Here is a 22,384-nt window from a genome sequence, read left to right on the forward strand (position 1 = left end):
CCCGGGCGTGAGGCGGCCCTGCCGCGCTCCCAGACGCCGCGTCCCACGGGGTCCGACGCAGGCACTGCCGGGGACACGCGCCCCACGCTGAGCGCCACGGCTGTCCTGCTGCATTGGCCCTGGCGACTCCCCCCCCCGCCACACTCGTCTCTGCCTCCTTTAGGGGGAAACGACACCGCCGAACGTGAACAAGCAACGAGGGACAAAGCAGGTTTGCCGGCGGCTCGCACGGGCCTGCCCAGGGCAAGCTATCTACAAAAGCAACGTCTGCACATAAAAACCTGCAACCAAAGACAAGGGACACATTGGAAGAAAATTATTTAAAAATAAATCGTGTGGAAAGGGCTCACCGGAACATTCAGAGCGCCGGGACCCAGTAAGACGCTCGAGAGTAACGGCCGGCCAAGGGACAGAGTCTGCTCGGCAGAAGAAGATACACACGGATGCTTCCATCTAAGAGAAGCTGCTCATCTCACCCCTAATTAAGAGATGACGCAGCAGAGCCAAGTGTCTGAGGTCACACCGCCCTGGGGTGGGCGCGCGAGGGCGCCGCCGGGGTTGGGGAGGAGCCTTCCGGACAACAGGTGCGCCCATCAAACTCAAAGCTGTGACCTGTCCCTGCACAGCCGGGGACGCGCTCTGCAGGCCGCAGGCTGAATCCAGGTGCATTCCGACGGGGGCACCGATATGACCGATGAGAGGAGACGGGCCCGCGAGCCACCGCGGTGCGTCCGGAAGGCACGGAAGACGAAGCAGGGAGCGCCGCGTGAGGCTGACCGGTGTGCGGTGGGCGGGGACGCCTTCCTCTGCTCTGCACCCCTGCCCCACCCGCTGGGGGCCCCCCAACGACCCGCCGCCCGCCCCTCCCTGCCACCCGGGGCAGAAGGAGCTCCGGGGAAGCGGGCGGACTGGGCCACAGGGACTGGGCCGCGGGCACGGCGGGGAGTGTGCGTGAGCGGTGCCGTGCGGGAGCACCAATCCGAACCTCGGACGTCACCGGGCGGCAAGTCCGTACGTATGGTGGTCGGACTAAGACCCAGACCAGGAACAGCCTCTCCCGTGCGACGCAGCTTGCCGGCGCCCACAGTGGCCCGGGAGTCCCAGGACAGACGACAAATGGTGAAAACACACAAGCCAAACAAGGAAAAAACCGCCCCACAGTCGCTAGCTAGAAAAGGTGTTTTCCTCCCATTTTATTTGATAATACATTTTCACAGAAACATGATATTATTTACAAATATACAGGTAAGAGACTGCTGGTCAAAAATCTTAAACTGAAAATGTCATCAAAAATTAATTTACAAAAACCACCAACTGCCCAGGGGCGTCCCTGGGGGAGAATGTGGACGGCGTTGGATGGGTCTGTGCACGCGGGAGCTGCTTGGCTCTCCGGCCCCACAGCCGGGCGCTGGGCCAGCACGACGCCCGCGTCTCAGGAGGCACTGGTCTGCATGTTCTTGGAAGCGGCGAGCATCGCCCTCACTTTGGCCATGAGATCCTGCATGGAGAGACGCACGGGGTCCCTATGGCTTCCTGCTCAGACCCAGCACGCGGACCGCGGGTACGGGAGTGCCCCATGAACGTGTCGGCGGGAAGGCCCGCCGTGGGGACCCCGCAGCCCTCCAGGGTCAGGGCCCACCGGCGGGGCCGAGATGGGGACCCCGAGGGAAAGCCGGCCCTCTGGAGGCGGGGGGAGGGGGCGCTTTACCTGAGTTATTTTGCTCTGCACGGAGGAGACAATTGCTGAGGAGATCTGGCCGTCTTTTTCCTGAGAAACTCCCCTGAGTGAAGAGAGAGAGGTCACAGGCTTAAAAATACTGAGACGCATTGTCGTATTTGTTCCTAGTGTCTTTAAAAAAGAGATCGTTATAAATATACACTTTGCTTTCACATTTCACGTTACAGAATCTGAAATATTTTATAAGGTGCAGCCTGACTCAGAGAGTGTTTTCCCGTGAACACCCTGGGAGCCACACGTAGTGAAGACGAGGACGGGACAGAAGCTGCAGAAGGCTGGCGCCGCACGGAGCCGCCACCCCGCGGAGGGCCGCGTGCCGGACTCTGGCCTCCGAGGCCGCCACACGCACTATCTACCTGCGCCCTCAAAGAAGCCACGGCTTAGGTTCTGACCCCCCTCTGGGAGCTGTGCGCCTGCTGCTTACGAACCCGAACCCCTGACCCACATTGATGAAGGCAGCGGGTCCGTAACCGACAGCGAGGCAGCCTCGCTCCGAACCCCCGCCCAGGTCTGGGTGGGTGAGCAGAGGGGGACCTGGCAAGTGCTTCCTGACAGCCCCGGGCAACGGGGACGCGTACATCGCTGGCACCGGCCAGGCTGCTCACGTGACAGTCAGCTGTGGACTTGGATGTCACCTGGCCTGCTCCGTCAGGCGGTGCTGGTTCGACCCCTGCGTCCTGTGGCCTGGCTGAGCAGTGACTGACCCCCTTGCCTGCCTTCCCCGCGATCACGCCGGGCCCTGCAGCTGGGGCCATGCCGCCCAGACGCCCTCACCGAGGACAAAGGCACCATGTCAGTGGTTTCAGGACGGCTGCCGTCAACGAAGGCACCATTTCCCAGTGGGTCAGACAGTGGGGAGTCCTCTGGTCAGCATCCGGGGAGGGGGCCAGCCCACTCCAGGGACCAACACCGAGAGGACCGGCTGTTCGGGGAGTCCCGCTGCCTGGAGCCGGGGCCTGGGGCCAGAGCCCAGTTCTGCCCAGTGGCACACGGGGAGCACGTCGGGGGCGGGCACGCCCAGGCCGGGCTCAGGGGGCGCGTACCTGGAGCGCTCCTGGCTGGAGCCCCGACTCTCCACGGGAGAGATGCTGGCCGAGTGGGCCGTGTGCCGGCGTGTGGCCTGCTTGCTCGGGGATGCCGACTGGGACCCGGCCTTGGACTCGGTCCGTGACCGTGAGCGCCTCTTCTTCTTCTTCTCGTGGGGGCTTCTGCAAGGAAAGTGGTTTCAGACAAAGATACGGCAGGCTCTGGAAGGAGGAGTTTCGAGTGTTTTCCAAGGGACAGCTGGTGGGTTCGGCCGCCCGTTGTGCTAACTCCTTCTAAAAGCCATGCACGGTTTATTTAGCTCACAACTGACAGACGCAGCAAAGTCACACGAGTGAAGGCAGGCCACCCCCCGTAGGAGGCCTGTCCCCCGTCTCAGGAGGCCTATGGGGTTTGAAACATGGTCAGCACTTTACCTGCATTTAAAAAACCTAAGGAGAGTAACCAAGTGCTGTCCACTCCGTGTCCACAGACGTGACGAGGACTCTAAGCAAGAGATGGGGAGCATCAGCCGAGGGCCGCGCACACAACAGCTCCAGGCCCCTGACCTACACTTCCTGGGACTGCAGAGCCCGTCCCGCTCGCCCAGCGGCTGACTGCCCACACTCCCTTCCAGACCCCAGCCCGCCCCCCACGCCCCAGCACGCGAAGCTCCAGCGCATGCCCTGCCCTGTGACCCTCCTGTGACCCCCCAAAGAACATTTAAGAAAAAAAGAGAACATATACAGGAGATAAGAGTGACGTGTGGTCCAGACTGGCGCCGGGCCTCCCTGCTCGTGGCCCCTCTGCTTCCTCCAAACATGACGGTCCCCTGCTTTTTGGAAACTGTGCCCCATCGCACATGACGGATGGGTGACTGATGGGCGACCGAGTACTTGCTGTAGGGTCTGTGTGTGGTCAGTGCCGTCCTGAGACCGTCACAGGTGCCCATGTGGGTCCTGTGGGTGACGGGGCCTCACAACGGCGGGAGCCTGCATGTCTTCACGGAGTTAGACGTCCAGGGCCAGCCCCGCACAGCCCCCTCCGCTCGGCGCCTCCGAGACAGACCCTTCCGCACCTGGGGACACCCACAGCCTGTCCATACGCCTGCTCGCCCTGCCCTCGGGGCTCCCCACGGTGCTCTTGCACAAAGGCACATGTGCGCCCCGATGAAGCCACGGGACACTCCAGCGGGGCACGGCTTGCAGCACCCCGACTCCGCCGTGTTCACAAAGGCCGGCCCGCGGGGCGCAGCCCGGCAGCTTCCGCTTGGCCGGCACGGAGAAGAAGAGGTCCATAAACGCAGACGCTGCTCCCAGTGCTGGACACACAGACGTGGAAACCGCGCCACACCTCTGGTTTCTAAACTGCAGGAGCTGGGTGCAGTCTTCGGTCTGTAAACACATGCTAATTCCAGAAGCAGCAGCAAAGATACACAACTATTCCGCAGCACGGGACAGCCGTGCAAGTCCGGCCAGTCTGTGGCTGCCCCCGTGAACGCAGGAGCCCTCCCGGCTACGCGTCAGGTTCAGTCTGAATACAGCCACGTCACACGACAAGCCTGCCTCGGCGTTCGCTTCAGGAATTAAGGGATTCGTTCCTCTAAAAACAAGCGAGGTGCACCTCACATCCAGAGAAACAGGACGGTTTTAAGTGCTGTCGGACGCATGATGACAAGTGTTGACACCGTGACACCCCCACTCCTCTCATCAGGAACACCACCTTTCTAGAAAGTTCCGTCCCTGCTGCCTCTGGTCATGCGGACCCCCTTCCCCACGGTCACAGGTAACCACGGCTCTGATTTCTGCCCCATCGATGAAAGCTTCACGGAGGCAGAATCACACAGTGCCACGCTCCCATCACTCGTCCACGCCGAGCCGTGTCCCCAGTTGGCTTTCTGCTGCCGAAGCATTCGCGTGTGCAACCTGCCAGCACGTCTGTGCTCTCTCCCGGGAACAGGCATGTGCGTTGTCCATTGCGACAACAGATCAGGTGCTTCTGTGGACAAATGTTCCCGGTGGGTGAACGGAGACGGACCGTGGGGTGGCGGCGCTGGTGCTCGGCGTCACAGGAAGCCGCCCCGCTGTTCCCAGCCCCCTGCAGCCCCCATCGCCAGCCCCACTGCGGCCACCCTGTGCTGAACCCGGCAGGGGCTAGTGCGCTCGGCTGCTCTTCGGGGCCGTATCCGCGGGCTACGTCCGTGGACCGCTTCGTGAACTTTCGAGTCACCCACTCGCTCTGCAGCCGTGTGGTTTCTGTCTGGAATCGACATAGGCCCTTGTCAGAGACACGGCGAGGGTTCCCGGCGTGCGGTCCGACTGTTCACGCTCTTCGCTGTGACTGAGTGAAGGTCAGCAAGCTCACGCTCACCACTCTCCTCCCTCCTGGTGGGGTTTCCACATCCGTGGGACCTTCAGCCGCAGTCTGTGACCCTCCGAGTTAAGCTGTGGCCTGTGGAACAGGCCACTTTCTTCCGCTTGGACAGCCAGCTGCTGGAGCGGGTTTCGCTGCAAAGCTCTCCTCCCCGAGCTTCTTGGCAACCCTGCCATTTTAGGGCGTCCGCTCACGGTCTTACCCGGCGGTTCCCTGTGAGTCTGGAATTGGCAGGAAGCGGCCTCCAACCCTATTCTTCTGCGAGACCGTTGTGGCTACTCCAGGTCCTCCATGTTTCCACATAGACGAGAGTTCCCGATCGCCCATTTCTACAAAACACCTGTGGAGTCCTGCTGGGGCGGTGCTGCATGGACAGGTCACTTCAGGGAGAAGGAACCTGAGGGACACTGCTCCCCCATCCACAAACACGGGCTCTATGTGTTCTTACGGTTCTTAGAACTCTTCTCGGAAATGTTTGTGGCTTTCAGTGTAGAGAAGTCGTTTCCCCGTAAGTAGCTTGTTACTTGGATATGGTCCCACGTCACCTTCCCAACTGTTCCAGGCTGGAATGCAGAAGGAAACGCTTCCTTTCCAGTCTTTATGCCTCTCCCCTGTTCTCGCCCTGCTGTCTGGGCCACCCAGCTGCTGGTCCTGGGGGCGGCGAGTGTGCCCCCATCACCGCCAGACGCTTCCTTCCATTCCCTTAGCTCAGGGCTCCGTGTCTCCCTGTTTTCTTTTTAGTGAACGGTTGACGAGCGTGGCCAACAGCTCTTCTGCATCTGCTGGGATGTCCTAGGACTTCTCTCGTTTACTCTGTGAAAACAGTGAATTACAAGGGTCGCTGGTGGACGTTAACGAACCTCGCAGTCCTGACACAGAGCCGCTTGTCGGGACGCGTCTCCTCACACTACCCTGCTGGGTGCAGATCGCAGGGCGCGCTCTAGCGTCTTTGCAGCTGTGTTCTTCAGCGTTTCGGTTTGTGAACACCACACGCGCCCCGTGCCCGTGCGCACACCCCTCCCGACGTGGCCGTGCCCGCCAGCCCACGTGCTCTTCGGGAGCCACTGCCACGGAGCCCAAACTGGTCTCTCTTCTCCCCTGAATGTTTGTTAGAACTTAATGATGGAAGCCATCTGGGCCTGGAGTTCGGTGGTTTTAAATGATACAGAAATGCTTTGGCAGACGCGGTTATTTAGATTTTCTATTTCTTCTGCTGACCGTGTGGTCACTTGTATCTTTCAGGAATTTGTCCATTTCACCCAAGTTGTCAACCTAATTAGAAAAAGATTTTATTCTCCTTTTAACATCTGTAGGCTCTTTCATTCTTTTTTTTTTTTTATTATTTAAGATTTTATTTATTTGACAGAGAGAGACACAGCGAGAGAGGGAACACAAGCAGGGGGAGTGGGAGAGGGAGAAGCAGGCTTCCCGCGGAGCAGGGAGCCCAATGCGGGGCTCCATCCCAGGACCCTGGGATCATGACCTGAGCCGAAGCAGACGCTTAACGACTGAGCCACCCAGGCGCCCCTCATTCTTGATCAATCTAAATGAAGACATCGATTTTTGATCATTTTCAAAAAACCATCTTTTAGTTTATTGTTAGTCTATTTTCCTCCCCCCCTTTTTAAAAAAAACCGAAGTACAGACAACACTCAGTGTCATACTAGTTTCTGGCCACCAGGGTGACTGCACGAGTGAGATGCTGCCGTCTGTCACCCACACCTCTGACTGGACTCCCTACGCTGGGCCTTTCATCTCCAGGATGCCTTCAGTCCATCATCTCCTGGGCCCTGGCGGCAGCCACCAGTTTGTTCTCTGTATTTGTGGGTCTGTTTTGTTTCTACAAGTCCACATATGAGTAAAATCCTATAGTATTTGTCTTTTTCTGACTAACTTATTTCACTTAGCACAATACCCTTTAGTTCCAACCATATCGTTGCAAATGGCAAGATTTCACTCCTTTTTGATGGCTGCGTAGTATTCTGTTGTATATATAACACATCTTCTTTATCCTTTTATCAATCGATGGACGGGGCTGTTTCCAGTTTGGCTGTTGTAAATAGTGCTGAATAAATATGGGGGTGCATGTGTCTTTTCCAAACAGTATCTTTTCTTTGGGTAAATACCCAGTAGTGAGATGACCTGATTGTAGGTTTGTTCTATATTTAACATTTTGAGGAACCTCCATACTGTTTTCCAGAGTGGCTGCACCAGCTTGCATTCCCACGAATAGTGTAGGAGGGTTCCCCTTTCTCCACATCCCCGCCAACATCTGTCATTTTCTGACTTGTTCATTTTTGCCATTCTGACTGGTGTGAGGAGGTATCTCATTGAGGTTTTGATTTGGCTTGAACTCATGACCCTCAGAGGAAGACCTGAGCTGAGATCAAGAGTCAGATGCTTAACCGACTGAGCCACCCTGGCATACCTTATGCCCATTTTTATTTTATTTTACTTATTTATTTATTTTTAAAGATTTTATTTATTTATTTGAGAGAGAGAGAATGAGAGACAGAGAGCACGAGAGGGAAGAGGGCAGAGGGAGAAGCACACCCCCTGCTGAGCAGGGAGCCCGATGCGGGACTCGATCCCAGGACTCCAGGATCATGACCTGAGCCGAAGGCAGTCGCTCAACCAACTGAGCCACCCAGGCACCCTCTTTTTTTGTTTTTTTTTTTTTAAAGATTTTATTTATTTATTTGAGACAGAGAGAATGAGAGAGAGAGAGAGCACATGAGAGGGGGGAGGGGCAGAGGGAGAAGCAGACTCCCCGCCGAGCACGGAGCCTGACGCGGGATTCGATCCCGGGACTCCAGGATCATGACCTGAGCCGAAGGCAGTCGCTTAACCAACTGAGCCACCCAGGCGCCCTCTTATGCCCATTTTTAAATTGGATTATTTGTTCTTTGGGTGTTCAGTTGGTTAAGTTCTTTATAGATTTTGGATACTAGCCCTTTACCTGATAGGACATTTGCAAATATCTTCTCCCATTCTGTCAATTGCCTTTTAGTTTTGTAGACTCCTTTGCTGTGCAAAAGCTTTTTATCTTGATGAAGTCCCAGTAGTTCCTTTTTGCCTTTGTTGTTTCCCTTGTCTTTGGAGACACGTCTAGCCAGAAGTTGCTGTGGCCGAGGTCTCAGAGGTTGCTGCCTGTGTTCTCCTCTAGGATTTGGATGGATTCCTGTCTCACACTGAGGTCTTTCACCCATTTGGAGTCTATTTTTGTGTGTGGTGTAAGGAAATGGTCCAGTTTCATTCTTCTGCATGTGGCTATCCAATTTTCCCAATACCATTTGTTGAGGAGACTGTCTTTTTTCCGTTGGACATTCTTTCCTGCTTTGTCAAAGATTAGTTGACCCTAAAGTTGAGGGTCCATTTCTGGGCTCTCTGTTCTGTTCCACTGATCTATGTGTCTGTTTTTGTGCCAGTACCAGACTGTCTTGATGATGGCAGCTTTGTAATAGAGCTGGAAGTCCGGAATTGTGATGCCGCCAGCTTTGGTTTTTTTTTTTCTGGACTGTTACGACTAATTGGGATCTTTTGTTCCATACAAATTTTAAGATTATTGTGTTTTCTATTTTCTTGATTTCTGATCTTACCTTTATTATTTCCTTGCTTCTACCTACTTTGGGTTTAATTCGTTCTTTTTCTAAAGACAGAAGATTAGATCATTATTTTTAGATCTTTCTTCTTCACTGATACAAACATTTAAAGCTACTAACTTCCTTCTAGGCAAACTAGCACACAGATTTCGCTGTTACATTTTCACTGTCATTCATCTAAAAATATTTTCTACTTTCCCTTGTGATTTTGTCTTTGACCTATGAGTAATTTAAAAATGTATTAACTTCCCAATATGTGGAGATTTTCCAGATATCTTTTTACAGATTTTTAGACTTGCTGCCACGTGGCAAGGGAACATACTCTGCACCATCTAGTCTTCTGGGACTTCTGGAGCCTTCCACAACAGCACAGTGATCGAACTAGCGCGGTGGCTGTGTAGTTTCTATTTCCGTGTGGTCTGGTTGTGTGCCTGTCCCAAGTATTTTATTTATTTATTTCTTCTTCTTACTATTTTATTTATTTGTCAGAGACAGCACAAGCAGGGGTAGCAGGAGAGGGAGAGGGAGAAGCAGGGCCCTTGCCGAGCAGGGAGCCTGATGTGGGGCTCGATCCCAGAACCTCGGGATCATGACCTGAGCCGAAGGCAAACACTTAACCGACTGAGCCACCCAGGTGCCCCTCTGCTTTCTTTTCAATTAATAAAGCATTTTTAAGGTTCTGCCTTATGTCCTCTCTTGGCTCTTAGCTCCTTTTTCTTTTTAGTGGCTGCCCCAGGGAATGAAGACATGCGTACTTCACTGACGAAGTCCACTGTGAACGGGTAACACTTAGCCTGTAAGAGTTTGTAACGGCGGCACGTTCCCATCCATTCACTCGGCACTCACGGATGTGCCTGGCACAGCGCTAAGCAAAAGGAGTTCGACGGCAAACCACCCCAACGAATCACGTCCTACTTACTGTAACAAAAGACTGGGGCATCCTGCTGAGGTGCGCTGTGGTACGATGTGGCCAAACATTCGCAGAGATTCTGCTCTTTAGAAAAATGTTCAACGTAACCGTATCTTGATCTCCAAAAGCTCAGTAAAAGGAACCAAGGTTCCTTGGACAAATAGCTGACCCCAGCGCTGGGACAGGGAGAGCAAAGCCTGGAATATTTGGGGCCAAAAAGCAACAAAGTGCTTCAAGAACAACAGGGCCAAGTGTGGGACGGATGTCACCATCAGAATAATACCGGCGATGGATTCATATACCAGAACAAAGGGGACAGGTCTTCTTTAGAGAAGAAAAAACAGAATTTGGAAGCCGCCATTCTGCCATCACCGATGTGAGAACCAATTCAGCATCAGTGGATGCTAGGCCAATGGGACGTACGCACTGCGTCATGGCGCCACCGCCCGATGACCCGTGTGGGGCGTGCGTCACTGACGATGGGACACATCACCTGTGTAGTGCTCCTGCCAGAATGTTTCACACGAACCCAGCCAGCCACGTGCATGCGGTAAGACAAGTGCAAGCCATGGAACCCACAGGCAAGGGCAGGGCAGAGGGAGGGAGGGGAAGGACAGACAGCAAGATGGAAATGTGGTGACCCTGCTGAATCGAGCCGGCACTTACAGGCATATGCATGCTCCCTGTACTGTTTTCAGAAGTAGGTGTAAAACTGTCTAGTAAACTAAAACAATTTCAAAAGAAGTCCGTGAAAGGGGCACTCAGCCTGTAGAAACGAGCCTTCAACTCTGGTGGGAGAACTGGCCGCCTGCCGCTACGTGAACACAGCAGCCTCACCCCTGCTCTGCGTGGAGGGCTACAGGGGACGCGGTGTGACTGCTGGGTTTGCACGCTTGCACCAGCGACTACACACGGGCCCTCTCCTGGCGCCCTGGACCGAGCACCGCCTCCCACTGCCCAGGGTCAGGCGCATGGGGCGGTCCCACCCGCTCAGGCAGGAGTGCGGTCGGCTGAGCTTTCACTTGCTTCGTTCGACTCATTAAAGCTCCAGCGATCACACAAGTTCTCACGATTCCTAATATAACCACCACCTTCTCCGGAGACGGTTCCTTTCATGCAAAGGTTAATCTGAGGGCAGAGCAAGAAAGCTTCTGTGGGGAGAGATCTTTTGTTACAAGAATTAATTTTAGACCATGCCCTTTACATACAGTGGAGGTGACGATGAATTTCAAATGTTAAATAATGACTTGCTCAAGAAATACAACGTGACGTGGACTCAGATCTCCATCACGCTGGCCCGGCCCAGCGGCGGGCGCCTCATGCGGGCCCAGGGCCCAGGCCTCGAGCACGTGGTCAGCCTGCCCAGCGAGCACATCTGTTGGCTCTGCTGGCTTTATAGCTCCTTTGTGGACTCTGCTGCTTTCCGGGAAGGATCACATTTTACCAGTGATCTCGCCAGATTGCAGGCACATTTCCCCGTTAGCAACGTCTTTCCAGAGCTGCTGCCACTACGAGCCCCACCGGGAGGGGCACCTGAGGCAGCTCGCCCCACATCTTCTGCAGACAGGCAGGACCCGGGGACGGCTGGGCTCCTGACACCTGTTGTTCAGGTGTGTCATCTCGGAGGCTCAGGAAGCCCGAGCATCCCGACTCACACACGCTCAGCAGCAGTTACGAAACCCAAGCAAAGACACGTATAACCGCACCCGCCTCCTCCGGGCACGTCTGTCTCCGGGAGAACGACGCTCCTCGCCCGCCTACCAGAGCCAGGAGCTCGGGCTAACTCCCATGCAAGGACACAAAAAACGAGAGCCCCTCCCTTTTGGGGAGAATGGAAACAAAGAAGCTAAGTGATGTGAAGCCATCAGGTGGCACCACCCATGCAGGACAGGACGATTCCCAGATAGTGCCCTGTGGCCAAGATGGAAACACCGGCCGGCGGCCCCGTCCACCACCACACTCCCGGCGGGCGTGCCAGCAGGCCCCAGATGGCCCAGACGTGCCCCGTCACGGGGGCGGGGTGCCAGGATTTTTAGTGTGGTGCCTTGGTGCTCTCTCCCTGGAGGAGCTGAGGACGCTGGCTGGCTGGGAAGGAGGCCTGGGGGCCGGCTGTCGGGGCTGAGAGGCCTCCCGTAATGGACCCGGGAGCTGGTCTCTCTAGCTCTCCGCAACCATGATGGGTGTCAAGGGGGCAGAGGATGGTGCTCTCTCTGCCACGAGGCCCCGCCCACAGCACCTGCTACCTGGGGGGTGGCAGGCATTCATCGGGACTCCAACTTCTCATTTCCTTTCACCTGTGTGTGTGGGTCCGGGAGGGTAGCTAGACTCGGGGGCTGGTGCTGGGAACTGCCCGATGCCACCCCAACCCCAGGGACACGGAGCTCCCTCTGCTGTCAGTTCCAGGAGTGACGAAGGAGCTGCTGAGGGCTGAGTGTCTGGGAGGGACGGCCCCCCTGCTTGTCCCCAGCCGTCCACATAAACGTTCACGTTCCCTGCTAGCACGGACTGTGTCTACGGACTCCAACGCCTACCTGGACCGGGTCCGCTTCCTGCTGACGCCCGGGCTGTTACTCATCCGGTAGGCCGTGGGGACACTCCTTTCTTCCCTCCGTCTCTCGGGAGAGTGTGCTCTTCTCCGAGGGGACCGGGATCGCGACCTGGAGGAAAAGAGGCGTTTTAGTCTGTGTGGCCGGCAGGTGAGCACGTCTACGCTGAGGCAGTGACGGGCCTCCGCCTGGTCTGTGCGTGCCTGGCAGGTGTCACCTCTGTCCCTCTGGAGGCCCACCCCCCCGCCCCGGGCCTTACTACTCTGACACAGAACTGAATCCAGACACCGAGGCAGAGATAGAGACTGCTCCCAGTCCAGAGCAGCCGTCAGGCTGGCCCAACCGGTCCGCAGCACCAACTCTCCCTGATGCTAGGGCTGACCAGGTGACTGACGGCTAACTCAGGCCTGTGGTTTCTCGTCCTTCCTTTTGCCTCTGCATTTTACTGTCCTCAACCATTTTCAGCTCACGGACATCTCGATCAAAATTACACACGGAAAAGCGCTGACATTCAAGTGCGTTGTTTCTATTTGTTCTGAATACTGGCAACAGGAAGAAAGCAGATTAATCAGAGCCACGACCTCGTAGCCTCTCTCGTGCACACCCATCATATGGCCTCTCGGTGTGAACAATGAACTGGCCACAGCAGTTCAATTCAGAGCATGATAATCTAGTTGAGGAGATTCTCTGGATTCAAACCATCTGTTAAAATATTTTATTCTTCCTTCTCATGTTCCTGGAGAGACACTCGCTCTATCCATGTAGTGGTCTGGTCCACTCGAGGTGGCCAGTGCTCAGAGTGATACCAATCCCAGACCCTCACCCACCGGGGGTCAAGGCCCTCCAAGGAGGGTCTTAAAATGATGGCTTTAGCATTCTTTTTTGTTCATTCAGTGAAATTACTATTTCAGGAAGACACAGAGTAAGCAAAAATCTGGACAAAAAGCCAATTTCTTTTCATTCTGCTTCTATGACAACCCCTTCAAAAATAATATAAAGAGCAATCTGATTTTGCCATAAAAAATTCTGTAACACTGAATCATTTTAATTACAATAAACCCCCAAGTGACACACACTGTTGTTCCAAACATCAGCTTATCATCACATTCCCCACTCCTGCGTCACAGAGAAAACCCTGCGTCATTCCTGAGAAAGACTGGCCGCGGAATGAACCTGCTCCAGGTAAACCGTCATTGGCTTAGTCTTCTCCAGCACCACTGTGTCCTGGCTTACAAAATGGTGTTGACAGGTTTTTTTCCAGACCTTTCCCAAGATTTAGGTAACAAATTACAAGGGTGAGATCAATCGGACACCTTGACATTTTACCGAGTTTTCCCTCCAAAGAGCTCTGGGAGTCAACTCTGTCGGTGGGAGAAGCTGCTGACAGCTGCTGAGGTCTGTGCTCCCGCCCCGGCGAGCGGCCCTGCTGCGCTCTGGGCTCAGGAGCCCCGGGGGGGCTGGGCATGTGACACAGAGGCACGCACTTCACACTGAGAACTCGGGATGCCGGTCGGGGTGGGATCAGAGCCCCGGAGAAAGCTCTGCGTAATCACCTCTACACCACCCGTGGAATGCTTACACGGAGAACAATCCACTCGATAATCAGGAAACGTGGGTTAGTTCTAGTGCCTGCAAATCCCTAACTCTGATCCGATACCACTTTGCAGCGACTGCTGGAGGTCTGAGGGGAGGTGGCCGCCCCCCAGGACATGTGAGGTCATCTGGGAAAGCAGCCCACTCAGTACTGGGGGCAGTGAGCTTTGTCAGATAATACTTAGGTTTTATTTTAATTAAAGAAGCACTAATGCTTTTATTCTGTTAACCAGGTGGTTAATATTGCTAGGACAACACACGTGAGAAACAGGAGTTCCATTTTATAAGCAAATCATCTGTATGATGCGACTCAGATACTTTTTCTCGAATCCTCATAAATAACGGTTTGCTTCCAAATAAAGGCAGAATGAGCCTTTTTATTTGAATGACAGTGCTGTTTGCAAAAAACTTCTTTCCTCCAACAGTTAACCACTGGCCCCGCCCCATTTCCTCCATCGCTGCCTGAGCAGCCAAGAGCTGTTGCCGACCACACTCTGGCGCTGCTGGGGGGGGGGGGGGGGGCAGCTGTCCCACGGTGTCTCCGCCCGCCCAGCTGCGGATGGGGACAGCCTGCGGGCATCGGCTCCACAGAACAGAACAGCTGGCCCTCACCCGCAGGCTAAGCACTGAGTGTCACATCTAGGGAATCCTACGCAGGATGACGAGACTGTACGAATGACCATCATTACCCCAATTTTGCCAGCTTAAGCTGTTTTTTTGTTGTTGTTTTCTTTATTTTAAAGACTTTGTTTATTTGACAGAGAGAGACACAGTGAGAGAGGGAACACAAGCAGGGGGATTGGGAGAGGGAGAAGCAGGCTTCCCGCGGAGCAGGGAGCCCGATGCGGGGCTCGATCCCAGGACCCTGGGATCATGACCTGAGCTGAAGGCAGACACTTAACGACTGAGCCACCCAGGCGCCCCAGGCTTAAGCTGTTTTTGAATGTTAACTATGACTTAGAAAATGTCATTCTAATCCCCAGTTCCTTACCAAGCAGAAGTCTCGAGGGAGCTGGGGACTGTGTAGACACTGCCCCCAATGCTTTTACAATACTGTAAAATGGGGGACACAGAGTTCTACCTGGAATCTCTCCCCCACGGACATCCCTTAAACACCAACAAGCCGATGGAATAAACACCAAAGGTGATCTCCAACGTTCTTAAAGTAAACTTAAGTTCAAGCTTTAGAGTCTCTTAAGATTTTAAAAAGACCTAACCACTAAAGCTGAATTTTTAGGTGATACAGGAATGGCCTGAGTACTACTTTGTTCCATTTACGGCGAGAACCTGGTGAGGCATAAACAGAAAACACAGAGAGGGGTGTCTGGGTGGCTCAGTCGGTTGGGCCTCCGACTCCTGATTTCAGCTCAGGTCCTGACCTCAGGGTTGTGGGATCGAGCCCTGCACTGGGCTCTGTGCTGAGTGCAGAGTTTGCTTGAGTTTCTCTCCCTCTGCCCCCCACCCCCCAACCCCCAGCCGTCTGCACTCTAATAAATAAATCCTCTAAAAAACATAAAAACAAAACCTAAAAAAACTAAAAAACAGAGAAAGAAAGTCTTACACTTTAATGTTGATTTAAAACACACCTAGCACTATGTGGTAACCACTGTGCTTTCTAAGAAGCAATATACCGATTTCCGAAACTAAAGATTTTTCTATGACCGGGTCGCCTCTGGAGACCCAGAGTCACCTACACCTCGGACGGACTGGGTACTAGGACGGCAGACATGCGAACGTCCCTTATGTTCACACAGAGATCACTTCTGCTAGGAAAGGGCCTTCTAACCCTAACTTTGTACATTTACAAAGCACTTCAGTAATTTAATATGTAAAAGAAAATACATTTCAACCACAGAATGCTACAAATATTGACAAATGTGCATTTTACTTGGAGTTGGCAGGAGTCTTTTTTAAGACAATCGATTAAGTCGTGCATCAGGCCCAAGAAACAAGTCTGATAGGTCCTTTGTAGGCGTTACTGTAAAGGGTAATGCTATCTGAAAAGACAGTCAAGGAAAAATGATGACAGTGTCTTTAGCAACTTCAGGATTTGGTTAAAACTGGAGTATTTTTCACACATCCGAATTCAATTACTGAGAACACCAACCTCTCCTGGTGTAAACCCACCGGGGCCCCTGGAGTTATCAGTGCTGGCAGCACCTGGACTGAGAAAGCAGGGGCAGCCGCCCGCGGAAACACGCAGCATTCGCAAATGAAGCCCACATGCCGTTCTCAGCCGGGAGCCGAGGCAGGACGCCCCTGGCGACCGGCAGGAGCCACCTGCTCCTCTGAGCGGCCCTGGGCCCCGGGACAGCTGGCCCCTCCTCTCAGCCCCAGGCCCCGAGCTTGGTGGGGGGCGGGTCTGGCTTCAAAAAGCGTTGTCATCACATACGATTTTCCAAGGCAAACATCATGGAATACCAAACACTTTGAAGGTTTTGTGTTACGATGTAATTTTTAATATTTTATAACGAAGCTGCACTTTACCTCAATATCCTACGTGAACTGCAAAACCAGAAACCGGAGAACGCGGCTGCTTCAGGGAACTGAGAACTTAGCCCCGTACCTACAGTGAGCCCAAAGCATCATGGAGATACTCAGCCACCGGGATTGAAACAGTTTGAGAGTCAGGAAAACTCAGCTCGGGTCACAGGTAACTTTCACTGTAGGTCAAATTAAGGTGAAGCTGGCAGCCTGCCATCGCAGACTCAAATGCAGAAAATCTTTAACTTAATTTTTTTTTTGTAACTCAAGGTTACACACTAAGGATTAGGATTTTGCTTCTTGCACTTGTCAGCACTGAATATACAGAAAAATACAAAATATATTCAGATATAAAGTATGTAACTCTAAATCTTTTCTACAACAATTACTTAGGGGTGCCTGGGTGGCTTGGTCAGCTTGGGTCATGGTCTGGGGGTTGTGAGATGGAGCCCCGCGTCGGGCTCTATGCTGGGTGTGGAGCCTGTTTGGGATTCTCTTTCCTTCTCCCTCTGCCCCTCCTCTCCCTCTCTCAAAAAACAAAAACAAATACCAATTATTTAAAAAGTATTAAAATGGGGGCACCTGGGTGACTCAGTCAGTTAAGTGTCTCAGGTCATGGTCCCAGGGTCCTGGGATCTAGTCCCACATCGGGCTCCTTGCGCTGCGGGGAGCCTGCTTCTCCCTCTCCCTCTGCCGCTCCCCCACTTGTGCTCGCTCGCTCTTTCTCTCAAATAAATAAAACCTTAAAACAAGTACTAAAATAACATAAAATGACTTACTCTATTACAGTCAATAAAAAGCACATAAAACCTAGAATCTTAAAATTCTAAGTGTCAAGACGAGCACTCAGCTGTGCAGAGAACAGGCTGGGGGGACGTGCGTGGCCGGCGCATCACCCTCCTCACAGCTGGGGGTGGGCTACACTTCATGCCGTACCTGCTCAACACTCGACGTCAGAGCAGAACTCACAGCTCACACTGAAGACGCGAGGAGCTCTCATCGTTGCCAGTCCCCCAGACTAGGGAGTAGGAGTGAATCACGGTCTGTCTTGTTAAAGCCGTGTGGTGAAGGACAATCGGCCAGAATTTACCGGGCATGTTATTGCTCAGAGGGCTGGTGTGGGCCCACGGGACTTATGTCCACTATACAATATGGTAAGAAACTCTCTCAAAAAAGAAACTTCAAAACGTTTTGAGATTTACATACAAATTCCTGGGAGCTTCCAAAAATTGAAGTTCTATCAGCAAAGCTGTTCATTTAATTAAAAAACAGCAAGTGTGTGGGTGTGTGTCTGGGTACCTGCGTGTGTGTATACGTTGTGTGTGCATCTCACGATGGAACTTTTTAATTATGTTATGTTAATACATTAGCGATGGAGCTTCTAAAGAACGATCAGAATTGCAGACAGCCAAGGATCAAATGTATTTATGTGGAGAATATCCAATTTCACTGTTGACAAGTGTAAATACTCGTCAAGCCTTTGAGATCTGGTCTGGGTAAAAACAGGGAAAGCGTGTTGTTTTTAGGACATATTCGGAGAGGCGAATGTGTTTTAAACAGAGGAAGTGCAGGGCATGTACACTTTCCCAGGGAAGGGAGAACCAGCATCAATTACAGAGGAAAAAAACGAGATCCTAGGGGTCCAAGCGTTGTGCCAAAGAGAAAGCAAGCAGAGTGCACTCAACACTTAGAAACAGGTCGCAAGGCATGACGCAGGTTTTAAAACCAGAGGTCTGCTTTCCAAACCTCCTGCAAGCCAGTTACTTAAAACTGCTTCACTGAGCAGTGAATTCTGTGACCCTTTAAGGGCCGTGTTTGTATCTGTGGCCTGAGATCTTCATCTTTTTTCTCAAACCCGGCGGTTAAGAGCGCCTCTTACGGGAGGTCATAAGCGCAAATCGATGGAGGGAAGAAACAGGCGCTGCTTGCCTGGCCGCGGTGCAGGAGGGGCTGCGCGGAGCCCCCATCACAACACGCACACGGGCAAAAGGAATTAGCAGGGAAAGGCCCACAAACAAGACACCCACCCTGTACGTTTTACACATTGAACAGACCTGTTAAAGTTTATATAAACCTATTTTCCAAAAACAGGGCCACAGCGGATGAGCTTTAGAAATTAAACTCAAAGACAACCTGAAAGCGTCATGGGGTTTGCCAGCTGCACCCGTGGGGGAGTGCTCACCAGGTCTGCGCTCGCCCTGCCACTCTGGGGAAGGAGGACCCAGCACCCACCGCAGCCCCGTGCTTCGGGTGCCCCACACACGTACCTGGAGCGCCGCGCCGTCCGATAGGCACTGGGGAGACAGTGCTTTGCTTTCGAGTGGGACCTGGGCCTGGATTTGGAGGATGAGTGGTACTTGGGGGAGCGCGACCTTGTGCGAGACCGCTTTTTGTGCTTTTTCTTCTTCCTCTCCTTCTCTTCTTCCCTTGGTGGGTCTTTACTTTTGCTGGAGGGCCCTTCTGGGGGTTTAATGTCTGAAGCTGGCAAAGGTCTGCCTCCGGCCGGTAGCACACAGGACACAGTACTGGCTTCCTGGGGACGGAAGCAAACATCGGGATGTTAAGAGTGAAAATAGGACATTTCAAAATGCACATACACAGAATTTCAACTTTGGGGCCCTCACACCATTTAATGCACCAACACCCCTTAGAAAGGACCACGTCTCTTTCTATAGCTCTAAAATCTCGCCCCAGGGGCGCCTGGGTGGCTCAGATGGTTAAGCGTCTGCCTTCGGCTTAGGTCATGATCCCAGGGTCCTGGGATCGAGCCCCGCATCGGGCTCCCTGCTCTGCAGGAAGCCTGCTTCTCCCTCCTCCACTCCCCCTGCTTGTGTTCCCTCTCTCGCTGTGTCTCTCTCTGTCATAAAAAAAAAAAAAAGAAAGTAAAAGCTCACCCTGGTGTCTCCAGAGAAGTGACGGCTCTGCAGATGCCAGGAGTATACGAGACCATTTCCCCAGACGGGGCTTGTTCAGCAGCTGGCGGGGCTCGACCTCGTCCAGGGAACACGGTGGCAAGGACACCGTATTAGGAAAAGAGCCGCACTTGCTCCTTCATAAATAATTGTGACTTTCCATTGACAGAGAAATGCTCCAACCTCCAGGATTGGGCTGTTAGGAATCTCTACACCAATCTGAAGATAATTTTTAAACAAGACCTGAACTAAAAGAGGTCCTCTTTGATTTTAAGAACTCTGTCAAAAGAAAAAACCTTCCTTCTTTCCTTCCTGTATCTGTGTGAGTTGACAGATGTTAACTAAACCCACTGTGGCCATCCCTTCACAACATACCTCAGTGACCGTGCCGCGGACCTCCCACGCATGGTGCTGTGCGCTCAGGAACACGGGAAAACACGGCTTGCACAGCAACCCTTACCCAGGCAGCCTGCGGGCACAAGCCAGTCTGCACGTGCTGATCCAGCACAGTCCTGCTCTCAACACACTGTCCACCATAAACCCCTTCATCCACCTGACACAGACACAGAGGGACGTCCTCTGCATCCCCACGGCGGGAAGGCCAGCATGCGGACCCAGAGACGGGGGGCCCATCAGCTATGAGCATCATCCAGAGCAATGGCAGTTCTAGCAATTTCTTCTGAAGAGCATTCACCCGAGTGTGCACGCTGCACACCAAGGCCCCACACCACACCCCTATGGACCGACTACGACCTGGACACCACCCAAACGACCCTCGGGGGCACTGGTTCCACGTGGCGCGCCGGACAGTGAAACAGCGCTCAGCCTTTAAAAACGAGGCAGCAATCCCATGTCCGCTGACACTGACATTGTCCACGTCACAGTGTAAAAAAAAGAAATGAGTTCACAAAAACAAAACAAACCCCAAACCCACCCAAACCTGAACCCGAATCCCAGCCCACGGGCTACCTGCCTTTGTCCCCGAGAAAGGTCACTCCTCAATTCGCTCTAAATGACCACACAGACCGCGAGATGCACCGCGACTCTGCACTCGGCATCATGGGCCTCCAAGGACTCAGCTGGGACACTCGGGATGAAGGGAGTCAGGTGCTGAACCTAAGGGATGGGTGCACCTGCAGGGCAGGGCTGCGGAATCCTGCAACTGCTCCCGTCCTCTTCTCGGGTCCTTGTGGTCCACGTGGACAAGGCCCACTGGACAAGGGGACAGTGCTTCCTGCTAAAGCCTCGCTCACCCCTCGGCCGTGTCCCTGCCCCCTGCCGTTGACGTTCACGGCGCTCTCTCCCACCTGCTCTCCCGTGAGCAGAGGCCCAAGGGGGCATGTGTGCAAGGCAGCAGGGCCGAGATGCTCAAGAACACCACGCCCTGCTCCCAGAGCGCCGTGTCCCAAGAGGGTTCTCCCCCCACAGTAACTCAGTACGGGAGCCGGCAGGAGGAGGGCAGAGACCTCGTCCTCCCTCCCCAGCCTCCACGGCGGCAGCGCTGCGAGCTCATCTCTAAGGGTCGGCCTAAACTGGCTCAGGGCGCCCATCTCAACCCCAGACAAGAACCCACCTGCGATGTCTGGGAACAGCCACTTCAGCTCTGGCACTGGGCAAGACTTGTCCGGGCGCACACACCATACACGGCACTCTGACCGAGCGCAGGAGGCTCCGAGGCGCTAGAGGCCGGAGAAGGGGAGGCCGCCCAGCCCCGCCTCATGCCGCGGGCACAGCCCTGGTGTGCCGACTGAGGGGGAACTCCACGCTGTGCGGCAGGAAAGTCAGCTTGGGGCAGCTTTGAAAACTCCCAAGAAATTAGGGACACACATTGCAAGAAAGGTGAGACGGAAGCTGGGAAGGAAGCCAGCACGCGACCCCCCTGACGGGGCCCGGGGCCCACGTGGAAGCCGAGTGAGCGTCGGAGCCCCCAGTGGAGGGAGGACAGCCGAGCCGCCCCAGGTCCTTCCTGAGCCCAGGCCCGAGACTCCCCGGGAAACCCAGATGGACCCTCCACCCTGCCCAGAGGTCTGCTCCGGGTTGAGTGCAGAGAATCCCAGGGCTGCCGTCCCTCTCAGACTCTCCCTCTGTCCCTCCGCATGGGACAGACCCGCGGCACTCACCAGTGACACCCCGAGGCACTCCGAGGGGGCGCACACGGCACCCGGGCCATCGGGCACCGGGAAAGGCTGCACGCCAGCCTGAGACACGGAGGGCGTGCGGTGGCTCACAGGCTGCGCTTCTATTTACCCTTTTACTGCCAACCTGGGGACTCCATCTCTGAACCTCGTACTGTTTCTCTGCCTTTATTCCAACTACTGCCCGTTGTTAGCGACACCTCACCCTGGCTCCACTTGAAGAAACAGGTAATCAAACCAACATTTTCAAAAGAGAACTTGTAATCGAGTCACTTATTTATTCTAATAAAATGATTATCGTTCAGAATTAAAGTGAAAATCAGCAACTGTAGGGACCTTTCCCTGACTGACTTAAGATGATTCATTGTGATGACCTCAGCTTATGAGTAGCAAGAGAATATTTAAAAATCCAGCAATTAGACTCGAGAACAAAACAATAAAGGGTAACAAATACCACCAGCTCAGTCACTGTGACCCAACAGCTAGTCCCAGGGCGCCGCCCCCGTCACGTCTGAAGCTGAGCAGCTCCGTGCACTCGGGAAGGCAGAGACATCGGACCCTCCCACAGCCCAGTCACCATGCCAGGGCAGGGGAAGGGCAGGCTCGGTCACGACCCTCATGCAGGCTATGCCTCCCCCCGTGAGCAAGTGTCGGCACCAAGCTCAAAGACGCACCACCTGGAGATTTCCAGGCCATGCCTGTTCTGCACGGCCAGGACGGCGGAGGGGAAGATGTGCTTCGGGAGTTCCAGGCGCAGGCCCGGGGCTCTGGCCACACAAACACAAGGGCAGGGTGCCCCAAGGCCTCGCAGGGGTGCTCCCTCACTCGCTAAGGGACAGGTGTGCATCACCGGCCTCTCCAACTACCCTGGAGGGATTCCTGCTACACAGCGAGACAGGATGGGGAAATTCAAGGAACACCGAGGGAAGTTTCTCGTGGCCGCACAATAATGACGTGGGCCATAAAACCGTTTCAGGCAAATGTAAGCAAGATGTCTGGACGAGTGCGGTGGACACCTGCCCCCTACTCGTGCAAATCCTGCCTGTGAGGGCAACGGCCCTTTCCGCC

The 22,384-nt window shown here is 54.0% G+C and overlaps 1 protein-coding gene across 3 annotated transcripts in view; it reads right to left on the minus strand.

Annotated features, from left to right (window-relative positions):
• Positions 1-1,181: 1,181 nt before the first annotated feature.
• Positions 1,182-22,384, minus strand: part of SFSWAP (splicing factor SWAP) — a 70,395-nt gene continuing 49,192 nt past the window's right edge. For 2 of the 3 annotated variants that reach the window (XM_035016803.1, XM_035016802.1), the window contains exons 14-18: positions 18,537-18,802; positions 12,178-12,303; positions 2,782-2,946; positions 1,709-1,781; positions 1,182-1,498 (exon numbers count right to left, since the gene is read on the minus strand). In XM_035016803.1, coding sequence (XP_034872694.1) covers positions 1,433-1,498; positions 1,709-1,781; positions 2,782-2,946; positions 12,178-12,303; positions 18,537-18,802 — 696 coding nt within the window. In that variant the 3' untranslated portion in view covers positions 1,182-1,432. Of the gene's footprint in view, positions 1,499-1,708; positions 1,782-2,781; positions 2,947-12,177; positions 12,304-18,536; positions 18,803-19,163; positions 19,401-22,384 lie in introns of those variants that run through there. The other variant, XR_004681377.1, reaches the window with a different exon arrangement.

This window comes from Mirounga leonina, unplaced genomic scaffold (genome assembly GCF_011800145.1).
Source record: "Mirounga leonina isolate KUSES-001 unplaced genomic scaffold, KU_Mleo_1.0 Mir_171, whole genome shotgun sequence".
Taxonomy (NCBI): Eukaryota; Metazoa; Chordata; class Mammalia; order Carnivora; family Phocidae; genus Mirounga; species Mirounga leonina.